Source organism: Microcaecilia unicolor, chromosome 3 (genome assembly GCF_901765095.1).
Source record: "Microcaecilia unicolor chromosome 3, aMicUni1.1, whole genome shotgun sequence".
In the NCBI taxonomy this organism is placed as follows: Eukaryota; Metazoa; Chordata; class Amphibia; order Gymnophiona; family Siphonopidae; genus Microcaecilia; species Microcaecilia unicolor.
The window spans coordinates 85,522,630-85,536,854 of NC_044033.1; the positions used below are offsets into that span (position 1 = coordinate 85,522,630).

Sequence of the window (14,225 nt, forward strand, 5' to 3'; positions counted from 1 at the left end):
CAGACCCCCACCCCCCAAGACTAGTTAGCCAACCAATAATTCTCACAAAAAAAGAGGCATGCAAAAAAAGAGGCCGTTGCCTCCTTACTCCACTACTGCTTCAGCCCAGGAAAAAGCCTAAGCCCTAGGGAAATGTGCTCGGAGACCAGCAGGAATCTGCTTCTTGCACAATAAAAAGCAGAGCCATTCAATCTTGCGTGGTACAGAGGCCTTTGAAGCAGCCTGTCCTCATTGCAGACAGTGGAGTAGCAGCCTAATGCTTAGTTCAGTTGGCTGAGAACCAAGGGAACTGGGTTCAATTCCCACTGCAGCTTATTGTGACCCTGGGCAAGTCGCTTAACCTTCCATTGACGCAGGTACAGAAAAGATTGTGAGCCAAGCAAGGAGAGAGAAAGTACCTATATATAATATGTAAAGGATAAAGTACATATAAATAATATGTAAACCACTTTAGTTGTACCACAGAAAGGCAGTACATAAAAACATAAGAGTAGCCATACTACGTCAGACCAATGGTCCATCTAGCCCAATATCCTGTTTTCCAAATAGTGGCAAAGGCAGGTCACAAGTACCTGGCAGAAAACCAAATCATGGCAACACTACATACCAGAAAGCTCATACTACATACTTTCCATGTATATCAAATACTGACCCTGACCCCTTGTAGAACACAGACAAATGATCCAACTTCTGAAAAGAGCTGGTCACTTTCAAGTTCTTGATCACCTTCCGAACATCCAGAGCACGGAGAACCCAATACCTCACAAATCTCTTGATTGGCATGGAATGGAGCAGTTCTCTTAGGCAAAGCTTGCTAGACCAATCCAAAACTCCAAAATACGCCTCACCATGCAAATGGCTACCAGGACGACCACCTTTAGAGAGAGATCTTTCAGAGGAGCCTTTCCTAACAGTTCAAATGGAGGCCTCGACAACGCCTAGGTCCCACTGATGAACCTACAGTCACATGAGAACATGAAGCTGTTTTAACTCCTTTCAAAAATTTACCACATTGGGATGTGGTGCCAGGGCAGACCCTCCATCAGTGCCTCAATAACATGCTAGAGCCACTACCAAGGGACTGAGCAACAGGCCATACTCAAACCTCTCCTGAAAAAAGGCCAGCACTGAAATCACCTCCGCCCGCACAGTATCACTGACTCTCACTTACACCAGCCTCAAGGGGGGTGGGAGAACCCAGACAATTCATACACCCTCAAATAAGCCAGAGATGTGGAAGCTCTGCAAGCCCACAGAAGAGAGTGGACACTACTGTTGAATAGCTCTTGCAGGTTAGATGGCATCTTTTAAGCGCATGGCTGTAAGCCAGAAGGGTTCTGGATCCTCAATCACAATGGGCCCATGCAAGAAAAGGGCCAGATCCTCTGGGAGCCACACAGGATCTCTCACTAGGAAGCTGACCAGATTTAAGGACACTGAGGCCAATCTGGAGCCATTAAGGTCACCAGAAAGGGTTGGGTCATTATTCTGCATAGAACCTGACCTATAAAGAGCCATCGGGGAACACATACAGTAGCTGGGCCCTGCACCATATCTGAAGTAGCACGACAGTATCTTGAATCCCTTGCGCTTTCCTTCCGATAAAGAATCCTGCGGCCTTGGGGTTGTGATTCAATGCCATGAGGTCGAACACCTGCCTGATTCCATTGATCCACCAGCAGCCATCTGATCTCCCTGGATCTAGGGTGCTGTGGCTCAGCGATGTGAGCTGCCTAGATGGCCAGCAAGTACTGCTGCTACTCCAGTGGGCAGAAAGGCATCTCCTCTGCCACCGCCACTTTTCTGGCTCCCTGTTGCTTGCTGTCATACACCACGGTGGGTAGCACTATCCAACAAGACTCATACTGCTGTCCCCTCCAGCATGTTCTGGAATACTACCAGAGCCAGGCGAATTGCCCTGGCTTTCAAGCAATTGATGGACCAGTTGGCTTCCCAGAAGAGACAACTAACACTGTCCCAAATGCTCCTGACAATGGGTACCTCCTCCAACCAGAGAGGGTGAAGTCGTCACCGTCACCCACACTGGGGACTCCAAGAATTGTTCATGGAGATTCTCCCAGTGGCCCCACCATTGGAGAGAAGATAACATCTGTCCCTAAAGTGGAAGGTGAGTTTAGGCATGGACTCTGATGCTCTCTTTATGAACAGAGACCAACGGAACCACCATGGCCCCTTGGAGAAGATCCTGGGTGCTGTCGCTAGCCAAAGGGTCAACAGCACACAAAACTGCTAAAACCTCTTATGCTCTAGGAACACTAAAATAAGCAAGTAAGCCTCTGTCAAGTCCAGTGACACAAGGAACTCACCCTGACAGACAGCAGCTCTCACTGACCATAACGTATCTGGAACTCAAATGCTGAATTTACGCCTTTAAGGTCGGGGATACAACAAAATGCACCTCTCTTCTTGGGCTCTTCAAAGTAAACAAAGTACTAGCCCTTGCCATACTCTTCTGGTGGTACCTTGACCATGGTCCTGAGTCGAAGTCAGATGATCCAAGGTGGTAACTATGGCCTGTGTATAATTACACCTGCCTCTTGGTCAAAGAACCACCATGAAGAAAGACAATGGTTCTGCAAATTCCAAATTCCATAACGCACCTACTCTGTACCACCTCCTGAACCCAAAATGTCTGATGTAATGCAAGTCCCACTCTGAAGCAAAACAATGGAGCCAGTCACTACCACAGCCATTTGGAATGAGCCTACTGTCCCTCATGGGACTTCCGGCATCCAAGTGACAGAGACCTCCTGAACAGCCAGAAGAAAACCTGGAGGAAGAAGAGCCCCATCTCCTTGGGCAGGAATGTCTCCAATCCTTAGTGCAGGACCTGGACTCTGTCAACCTCCAAAGCATCTTAAAACGATCTTCCAGTAACCTGAAGTTTTGGATCATCCAAGTCTTTTACCAACTTCTCCAGATCCTCTCCAAAGAGCAGACAACCCCTAAAGGGAAGCTTATTGAGCCTTAACTTGGAGGCCAAGTCCACCAACCAATTCCAGAGTCACAGCACTCATCACACCACCACTGCAGAGGCAACCGAATGGGAACCAACCTGCTCCAAATCATAAAGGGCACTGGCTAGTAAGGTCATCTCCGATTCTAACCTTGCTGACTGGGGGCCGGGCATTTCTGGATCCAGCAGTGGAAAGCCCTGGCTGCATAGCCCCACAAATAGCAACCTGCATCCCTAGCACTGCAGCAGTGAACATCTCCTTAAGGTAAATCCTCCAAGTGCATGTCCTGGACATTCTTGAGGGCCAATTCCCCCTTCTACCGAGATCATGGTCTTCCTAGTAACTGCAGTCACCAGCGAGTTCACCCTGGGAGTGACAGAACAGCTGGTCCAAGTCCTCATTTGGCAGATGGTAAAACCTACCGTAAACCTTGGAGCTTTCTCAAGATCACCTCCGGAGACTCCCATTCCTCCAACATAATCCATCACAGGGCCTTGTGGAGCACAAAGGACCTATTCAGTCACTATGATCCCTCCATAATGTGGTTTCCCTCTAACATGTCCTCAATAAGAGCCTTGGGTATCCTCAAGGAGAATGTGACCTAGGAAATGATGAAAGACCCAACGTGCGGCTCATCCTCCTCAAATAGGGAATGCTTCCTCTTCTTCTGAGGCGTCCTCTGCTAGTCTCAAGATCCCTCTTGTCGTCCTCAAGTGCCCACCAGGCCTTCTGCAGACTGGTGGCATTACACAGCCCTCCAGCCAGCCCAAGAGGCCCTCCCATCCATGCGGTAACTTTTTGCCCCATCGGAGCATGGTTCCTGAGCCTGGAGGAAGCAATGACCTTGTACAAGCAGCTGGCCAGCTCCATGACCAGTTGCTACTGCTGGCTGAGCTGGTGCTGCAGAGGTAGTCACTGGTCTGGACCCCCTCAGCACCCCCAACCTTGGAGGGGCAGACCTCTCCTAAATCTAGGATGCCTTTTGCCCCTTTACTAATTCACAGCATGCCAACAACCTCCTCACACTACAGAGACCTGCAGCCAAAATGGCTATTCTGTCATTAGGAACCTGGCACCATTACCAGGCTGTTGGAGCAGTGGGCTCCAGAGGAACTGCCATACAAGTGGTAGGGGTCTCTTCTACCTGCCTCACCAAATTGCTGTTAAAGGTGGAGCAGGAAGAGCTCTGCGCCCAACTGCAGCTTCCAATTTTTTTTTTTTTTGGTTTGCCAATCAAATTCAAGGGCCAACAACCTAACCACTAGCAACAGGGGAGAGGGACACAATCCTACAGGGTACCCCCACAACTGGATCTTATGGGCTCTGTGGAGACCCAGCCCAAGCAATTGTTGAAGGTTCACAGTCCTGAGATAACCCTGGGATTTCATGATTCCCAACCCCCCAACCACTAACACCAGCAACCGCTCAACAGAGAAGATGGCCTGCAGGCTGACCCCAGGAGCAGGGTCCTCCCAACTTCTCAGCCCACTGAGCCCAGGCCTGAGGGAGCCTTCTTAAATCCTGCAGCTGCACCAATCCAGACCTGAACCACCTGTTAGAGGCTGATAAAAACTGGACCTTGCCAAGAGGCAACTCAGCTTGTGGCTGGGTAGCTGCTAGGTGTAGGGGCATATGCACAAGAGCTGGCAGGGCCTGAGCGATACTCAGCAGGACCCCTCAAAATTTGTATGGTGTTAACACTTAGTAGGAAGTAGTGGTAGCATTTTGTGACACTCTCCTGAAGCCAGTAAACTTACTAGTTAAAACTTTAACTATTTAGTACTTACATCCATATTCTAGGACAAAATTTTGCTTATGCTCTCACTCCATGTCAGTGGTTCCCAAACTTGATCCTGGAGGCATCCCAGCCAGTCAGGGTTTCAGGATATCCACAATGAATATTAACAAGATAGATTTGCATGAGGTTGAGGCAGTGCATGCAAATCTCTCTCATGAATATTCACTGTGGATATCCTGAAAACCTGACTGTCTGGGATGCCTCAAGGACCAGGTTTGGGAACCACTGCCCTATATATTAAACACACCCAATAATACCTTTTTAAAATTCTGCTGTATAAGCCTACCCTGAGCCCAGCTGTTATTTTCTTTTTAAAATGTACAAGACAGGGGTGGGTGGAAATTTCCAAGACAAAAACACTGTGAAACGGCAGCACATGCCAAAAAAACAAACAAAAAAAAAACAAAGAAAACCCCTCTGGATAAGCAGACTGGATAGGCCATATGGTCTTTATCTGCCTTCATTTTTCTATGCTTTTCCGTTTCTTCCTTACAGATTTCAACTGCCAATTAGAAGAGAATAAAGTGTATGCATAAGGAAGTCAAGCACATTTATAGAAAACAAGGATTCAGATCTCATGGGTACATTATTTGGTTCGTATAAGAATCCCAAAACAAAGGTTGTGCAAGTATGTATAGTAAAAAACTCATTCTGGTACAGGATTTAGTGATATTTCATATTTTATGCAATATAAGGATGAGGAAGGGATGTCAACGCACCATACGCTGAGTAATCGGTCATGCAGAGCTCCAGACAGGAAGTAGAGGCCTGTGATGCCATCAAAGGGTTGGCTTTCGCTGGAAGGTCTCTCTGTGATGAACATGAGTGATGATACTGCTGTCGAATGGCCTGTGAATTGCTGTAGAAACAAATGGGCAAGTCAGTCATCTAGGGTTAAACCCTGTCCCGAGGCATAGACAAAAATCTTAGCAGGGATCAAAAGAGGCAATGAAACCTGATAAAACACAAAAATTAGAGCAGTGAAGATTTAAAAAAAAAAAAAAAAACACACACCACCACCCAGGGCCAAATATACAGCATCTATCAGAACAGAAGGATATTAGCACTAAACTTCAAACCAATTGTTTATGGTGCTTCATGTCTTTTGGATAGATGTTAAGCTTCAGCTGAAGCCACCCCTGGTCACCCTTAAGTTGGAGCCTGCATCACAGCAAATGGAGTAAGACAAATACTATGCCAAAATATGTGACTGTCAAATTTATGTCAAAGTAAACCAAAGCTGTGCAATTAAGAAGCCATTTTTGGTGACCATAGGTCTCCACAATGTACCTGTGCAAGGCCAGCAGAATAAAAAAAGGAAGGGACCAACTAGCAAACAACCAATGGAAGGGAAAAATAGAATTTAACAGTTGAAAGTATGTGGTTGAGGTACTTTTCTCATCCACATCTGAGAAACATCAAGGAAATTGGCTGGGATTAAGATATAAATGGTGAAATGTAGTCATACCTGCCATTTCCTGCTAGACCAGTCCAGATAAGTGGGTTTAGTTACCCTTACCAGCAGATGGAAGTAGAGAGAGATACTGAACTATTTTAGTGACATCACTGGTATAACGGCTGGTGCAACCTGGAATTCTCTAGTCTGCAATTGCAGAAAACAGAAAAAGGTCTACCTTGCCACACCACAAAGGGAGCGAACAGACAACATGGGAAATTCCTCACACCATGGACTTCCAAGACATGTCCTGGACTGGTCTAACAGGATTCAAGGAAAGGAAATTAACAGGTATGACTAAATTTAACCTCCCTTTTCATCTCTGCTGGACCAGTCTAGACAAGTGGGATGTACCCAAGCAATACTCCACTAGGCAGAGGAAGACAAGGCCCCCTGAATTATCCCTCTTCCAAAGACCGACTTGCCTCTAGCGAAATCAAACTTGTAGTGCTTCACAAAGGAATGACCAAGTGGCTACCCTGCAAATGTCTTCAGAGTGACTACTTTAGCCTCTGTCCAGGAAGTCACTTGCACGCAAGTGGAGTGAAACTTAAAAGGCCCTTGATACTTTCTTCCCATAAATAATATACTCCACCACAATGGCAGCCTTGACCCAACACGATATACATGTAGAAGTCACAAAACCCTGAAACAGAACAATCTATACAAAAGACAGAAAGTTGGTTATTTCTAAACAGATTTCAAGCTGAATCCGATGAGCTCTGGCTAGGAGACGCCATCAATGCCACCACTGGATTCACACAAAATGAACGGTCTGAAGCAAGACTGCCTCCTTTGAAATGACCGAGTACAGATCCCTACATGACAAAGTTTGATGTTTCGAATTATGACTCATCTTATGCTGTATATATTAGAAACCATGCCATTTTTCTTTACTGCACAACTCGACACCAGCCACTTCCAGAGTTGTTATGGACTGGACACTCCTGACTACAGAAAATAGTAATGCATTCACTCACAAGACCCATGGGATTATCAGAACCTTTCTTCCTAGAACCAATGATGTTGTGATAGCAGAATGTATTGGGATAAAGAAGATAAGTCATTTCGGATAACCTGAGTATCACCACCTGCTGAGATCACATTCCTAAATCACAGTGTAAAATACCAGCAGTTAATGCTGTCACAGGCAATGCTTCAGTATCTATGTCTTTTCTTTTTTATTAAAGGACACTGCCCATATGCCTGCGACAGACTTTATGCCCTACTGCACAACTACATTGAACTGTTTGCTGTCATACATCAAAAGCAATATAAATGCTGTTCCTGCACAAATTAACAAAAATAGCGGAGGGTCTAATGGGCAAGCTCAGACACAGCCAAGGAAATGTATGTCTTCACTGAAGTGTCAGTGAAATGAAACCACAATAAAAGGCATCATCACAGCAATAGCCCATAATAACCCATCCACTTTTATGGTTCATAGCATGTGGTTTGCAGTCAGCTATGACAGCTCTACGGCTAAGCATCCAGGAAAAGACTTACTCTGTAGACTTCTTTCGTCTCCAAGTCCCACAGTTTGATGGTCCGACCAGCAGACAGCAGCATCCTTCCATCAGGGCTGATACACAGACAACTAACAGCACCATTATCACCTTTCCATTTACTGAGTGAAGAGAAAACAAAGTTCAAAAAAGGAATGACAGTACACTGAGAATTGCTGCTTTACTATTGTAGAACAGAGCGACAGGATGCAAATAGCGAAATAAACAATAATGCTGACACCAGATTCCAATGCTGGAACAGTGCCTGGTTAGGAATCTGAGGGATACAGAAATAGGAAACTGGGGACTACTTACTTAAGCGAGAGCAAGTGGGACCCTACAATAATTCTACTGGTACCAAAAAGAAAACCAAACAGCACACATAATTGGGCAATAAATCATCATGTTACACTAAATACTGATAAGACCAAAATGTTATTATAAAGGTATTTTATCACCAACTCTCTTAAATAAATAATGATCCTGCGCTGAAGAATGTTTCTTTTCCAAATGAAACAGAGGTGAAGGTGTTAGAAATTTTAATACAGACCCCACATTGTCTTTTGAGGCTCACAATTCATCAAGAAAATTTTCTCAAAATTGAAACTCTATAGGAGCCGCAAATATTTTTGATCATTTTAGTTTAGTTGTTCATGCTCTTATAAATCAGCAAACTGATTACAGTAATCTGCTTTCAAGTCAGAAAGATAGCTGCAGATTCTGCAAAACATCTCGCTAGAATATGGGACAGAGCATCTCCTTTATTAAGGATACTAGGCTAGATTGGCCATTGGTCTGACCCAGTATGGCTACTCTTATGTAATGTTGATAGTTATTACGTGTGACTCAATTTTTTTCCAGTACATCTGGACTTTGAATATGCATTCATCCCATACTTCTATGAAAAAGTGTGTCTTCATTTTGTTATAAGGATTTATATTTATTGTTTTAGCTTTATGTAAAGACCTCTAAAACAGGCTCATTGCCCAAACATGGGCCATGCCAGGTCCTTCAATAAAACTCTTCCTTCAATTTAAGGCTCCACTTATCAGTCCCATTCTTGGCCCACTGCACTCTTGCTTCTACAGTGTTTGGTTTGTGTTGCTGATTCTCTATTTGTCTGGTACATTTTATTTATATACACCTTATGGTACAGGTGTAAGGTTTCAAAGAAACCCTTAATTACTAAACAGAGTAAAATTTACACAAAATTTCCTTCTTTCATACATGAATTGAACTTTTAACAATTAATTTGGTCTATATTTAATATGGACTGTAGCTGAATCCATGGTTGGTCTTATTTGTATGTTGCTCATGCTCTGTCACTGTTTTGAATTGTCCAATGACTAGAAAAGCAACATAAAAATGTTACAATAACCAAGTCCAACCCCTTCAATCTAAAATGCCCAATCCTTGGCACCGCCCCCCTCCCCCCCCCCCCCCCCCCCCCCCCGCCCAAGAGAATGGGATAAAAATTATATAAAACCCACATCAGGCCTTGTTCATCACAGAGCTGAAGCACAGCCCAATTTATGTTCCCCACCAAGAACTATGTGGAGTGGCCTAAAAACCATGGGAATCGAGTTCAATTCCCACATTAGCTCCTTGTGACTTTGGGCAAGCCACTTAACCCTCTATTGCCCTAAGTACAAAATAAGTACCTGTATAAAACATGTAAACTGCTTTGACTGTAACCACAGAAAGATAGTTCATTAAAACCTATCCCCTTTTCTCCCTTCCCCCTGGGGTTCTAGACATCCAACTACCCTGAATTCCACACCAGAATTCTAGAAGTCGTAATTTCCAAAACAGATGATGCAAAGGCAAAGTAGTTGATGCCCTGAACACTAACAGGCTGCAGCCATCTAGATACAAGGAAGGTGAGGATGGGAGAGAAAGGAGAGGCTAACTTAGAAGGCCAGTCTAGATAAGAAAGCTTTCTTAACAAGGACAATATCCCTTGCAAATCCCCTTTTCCAGAACTTACTAGAAATTATATTCCATATTCTATAAGGGAAAGGGAATGGGGCTTAATATATCGCCTTTCTGTGGTTTTTGTAACTACATTCAAAGCAGTTTACATAGTATATACAGGTACTTATTCGTACCTGGGGCAATGGAGGATTAAGTGACTTGCCCAGAGTCACAAGGAGCTGCAGTGGGAATCGAACCCAGTTCCCCAGGATCAGAGTCCGCTGCACTAACCACTAGGCTACTCCTCCACTAAGGATATCTTTATATATTTCTATATATCTTAGATTTGTTGAAACATAACTTTCACCAGCAAAACACATCTTAATACATTCAAATACATTTACATTAAAAATCAGCGGCGTAAAGAAAATTTGATCCAACATAAACCTAAGACTACTGGATCCAAATGTTATTTCAACCGAGGGTAGCTCAGTAGTGCAACTATCTAAATCAAGGATTGCCAATTCTGTCCTTGTGACCCCACTGTCTTGATTGGGTTTTCAGGATATCCACAATGAATATGAATGAGAGAAATTTGTGTATACCATCTCTCCCACATATTTATCTCACATATACATCAAGTGTGGATACCCTAAACAAGACAGGTTCAGGAACCATTTCAAGTGCTAAGATGATGGGGTTAATGAATTCTAGCATCATAAAATATTTCATAAACTGCTGGTGTGTAGAGTAGGGGCTATCCCAACCCAGTAAGTTGTCTCAGCACTCTCCAAAACTAACCTTTTCAGTCAGAGGTGGCCTGCTCAGACAGCCAAGAGAAAGGTGTCTTCACTACTTTTCAGAAGTAAGCGAAACCTATATGGTTATCATCATAGCAAGCCACCTACAGCCAAACAATCCCAGGTCTAAGCCACCAATATCTACACATAGCAAATGCTACTAAAACTGCAGAGGGTAGGCAGAGAACACCCAGGTAAAGCACCACCATAAGAAATTCCTCTCTACTGTGTTGTACATTATGAATCAGATTTTTTGACCCAATACAGCTCTTAGGTTTAGTTTGTGTAAAGAAGAATTGACAATTCAGATTTGAACCCCCACTGTAAGGGCTGGAAGGATTGTCTGTACCGGAATCAGTGAAGTTTGCTGATTTAGCCTTCATTTAGTAATTTCCCTGTTTCCTGACTCCATTTCGATTCCCACTTCAGGCACAGGCAGCTCCTTGTGACTCTGGGCAAGTCACTTAACCCTCCATTGCCCCATGTAAGCCGCATTGAGCCTGCCATGAGTGGGAAAGTGCGGGGTACAAAAAAAATTATAGAGAAATGTATGATTATATGAGATATTTCCTATTATGTTTTGTTCCTTAAATTTATTTTCTTTACCTATGTTGCAGATAAGTTCTTTCTGTGATTATCTCAAATGTTTATGTTTAAATCATTTTTATTGATGAAAAATATTCAAGAAATACAACTGTGACATTGAAACAACACAACATGAAATCATCAATCAATTTGTAATGTCCCCTTGCCCTCCTTCCCCCCCCCCTTTTCTTTACTAATCCCTCCCCCCCTTTTACGGGACTCATTATCTCTCAACCCAGTCTTTACTACAGTACACATGTCTTTAAAGTCATACGTTCAACAGATGGCTTCGTGCTCTTGGCGTGAGCGTCATCCAGAAGGGACTCCAGCACTGTTGAAATTTCTTCCCATCTTTCGATTCCATGTCAAACAGTCCCGCACGTTCCAGGCGCATCATTAGTAACATGCGTGTCCGCCATTGTTGCAGCGTGGGAGCCTTGTGCGAAATCCACTCTGTTAATATGATCTGCTTGGAAGTGATGGTCGCCTTAGCCACAAATTCTACAAATCCCTTGGGGCTAGGCTTTAATAGCCTGGGGTGTCCAAATAATAATCCAGCATCATAGATCCACTTTGTATTCCAAAGCTTAGACACAGAAAACAAGATGGATTTCCAAAATTTCCCCACGTCCACGCAGGTCCAAAACATGTGTCCCAGTGTTGCTCCAGCCTCTCCACATTTTGGGCATTCGCCCCATGAGGACATTCCCATGTGAAAAGCTCTTCTAGGAGCCACATGGATTCGCATTGCAAACTTATACTGTATCTCCCAATGGCTCGCTGCCGCACTGACACGTCTAATAGACAAAACATGCGCTTTTAGTTGTGCGGCTGAAATGTTAATATGAAGTTCACTGCTCCATTGTGTTGCTAATCTAATATAGTCTGGCTCCTCTATCGTGTCTCTTATATGTCTGTGATGGAACGTGAGTGGAACTTCCTGCTGGGCCATCAGGGAAAATGCTGATGACAATTCCTCTTGCACATCCTCTGCCAATGGTTCCCATCCCAAGGAGTCTGTGTAATGTTTAAGCTGCATATAATGAAATTTGTCCGTGCCTGGAAGGCCAAACTCAGTTTGTAAATCCACAAATGGTTTAATCTTACCTTCCGGGTCCAACACATGCTGCAGATATATCAGTCCCTTGCGCCTCCACTTTCGGAATGTTGGGTACAGCATCCCAGGTACAAACTGTGCATTCCCACAGATGGTCTGTAATGGTGTTATTTTTGCTGAAAACTTATGTAGGCGGCACACCCAAGACCAGGTCGCCTTTGCCGCTGGCATTATCATTGAGCATTTCAGGATGTCTGGAACGAGTCCCCCACCTGCATGTAGATAACTTGTAAAGTGCAACTCCGGCATCATCCGGAGTTCCAGTTTGGTGTTGGAGAAGTCTTCTGTCTCCCTAAACCAGTCATTGATGTGACGCATTCCACATGCCACCGTCAAATATCTCACACTTAATAGACCCAGCCCACCATATTCCACTGGGATTGTCAGAGTTGACATTGGGAGTCGCGCCTTTTTGCCCAGCCATAGGAATGATTGCAAAAGTCTACTTAACTTTTTCTCATCCTTTCTTGTCAAATATAATGGTATTGTTTGGAACACATACAACCATTTTGGCACAATGCACATGTTATATAAGGCTATCCGTCCCAAGAGTGTGACAGGTAGTGCTTTCCACATATTCAATCTTTCTGCAGTCGTTTAATATTTTCATTATACATGGTGGTTAGGTCTGCTGGGAGCCAGATTCCTAGGTATTTAATTGGTCCTTTAGTCCAGGTTAACTGTTGGGGGCCCCTGTGCTGTTTCGAGTCTGACTCTGTCACTGGAAGAACATAAGACTTGGTGTGATTTAACTTAAACCCTGAAAAACCTCCAAATCTCTCCACCCTTTCTAATACTCCTGTTAGGGAGTTGTTGGGATCTGTTATAGTCAGGAGTAGGTCGTCTGCATAAGTGAACACTTTCAAATGATGGTCTTCCACCCTCACCCCCTTCACCTCCTGCGCCCGCCTTAAATTTTCTAACAGTGGCTCCACTGCCAGCACAAATAATAGAGGTGGTAGTGGGCAGCCCTGCCTTGTGCCCCTTTGAATTGAAAATTCCTTTTCTCGCCTTCCATTTACAATTACACTGGCTGTGGGGTCTTTGTATAGTACTTCCACTGCCTTTAGGAACCATCCTGATATTCCTACCGCTGCCAGCACCTGAAATAAGTAGTCCCAATGCACTAAGTCAAACGCCTTTTCAGCATCAAGGCTTAACACCCACATATGTATGTTTTTTAGTGTACATGTCGCCATTGCAAGCATTAGCTTTCGAACATTATGGACCGCTCTCCTTTTCTTTATAAACCCAACCTGTTCTGGTCCTATTAGGTCTGGCAAGCACAGTGCCAATCGCTCAGCCAATATCTTGGATAAAAGCTTTATCTCTACATTCAGTAAAGATATTGGTCTGTATGACCCTGGTCTCTCCGGGGACTTGCCTACTTTCGGAATTAACGTTATAAGGGCTGTGTTAGCGTATAGCGGTAATTTACCTTCTTCCACTACCTCCTCGAAATAACTGAGCAGATTCACTAAAGCTCCGGGGGGTAGCAGCCTATAATATTCCCCGGAAAATCCATCAGGGCCGGGGGCTGACCGCATTTTCAGTGCTCTCACTACCTTTTGCAATTCTCCCATTGTCACTGGCGCGTTCAACTGTTCTAAGTGATTTTTGTGCAATTGTGGTAACTGTGTCTCTTGCAGATATTTAGCCAATGCCTCCCCTCTTGGCCCTCCTTGTCTTTTATATAGTGTAGCAAAATACGTGGTAAAAATTTGACCTATTTGGTGATGATCATTGGTCAATCTACCATTTTTGTCTCTGAGAGTGGGCACTGTTCTAGGCCCTCCCCAGTTCTTTATTACTCTTGCCAGCAAGCGTCCCGCCCGATTTCCGAACCTATGCAATTTATATTTATAGAATAACGCCGACCTCAGTTCTAATTCATGTAATAAAGTATTTAGAGCGATCTGCACTGCTTTCAAATTTTCTAGGTTGACCTTCGTTGGCCTGCGTGTGTACGTGCTTTGTGCTTTTTTTAGTCTCAATTCTAGCAGCAGTATCCCGGCCGCTCTACATTTATTGCGCTTACTGCAAATCGCAATAATGTCCCCTCTTAGGACTGC

General features: G+C 44.2%; 1 protein-coding gene and 2 non-coding genes across 3 annotated transcripts in view; all 3 read right to left on the reverse strand.

Moving 5' to 3' along the window:
- The window catches only part of WDR43 (WD repeat domain 43), a 187,135-nt gene that overhangs the window by 136,237 nt on the left and 36,673 nt on the right, over window positions 1–14,225 (reverse strand). Inside the window, exons 4-5 of the mRNA XM_030196135.1 lie at window positions 7,739–7,859; window positions 5,496–5,635 (exon numbers count right to left, since the gene is read on the reverse strand). Coding sequence (XP_030051995.1) covers window positions 5,496–5,635; window positions 7,739–7,859 — 261 coding nt within the window. The remainder of the gene's footprint in view (window positions 1–5,495; window positions 5,636–7,738; window positions 7,860–14,225) is intronic.
- Window positions 7,559–7,642, reverse strand: LOC115467443. Its single transcript, XR_003941735.1, has one exon. It is a non-coding gene; the product is annotated as a small nucleolar RNA SNORD53/SNORD92 (small nucleolar RNA).
- On the reverse strand, window positions 10,472–10,550 carry LOC115467442. The gene has a single exon (XR_003941734.1). It is a non-coding gene; the product is annotated as a small nucleolar RNA SNORD53/SNORD92 (small nucleolar RNA).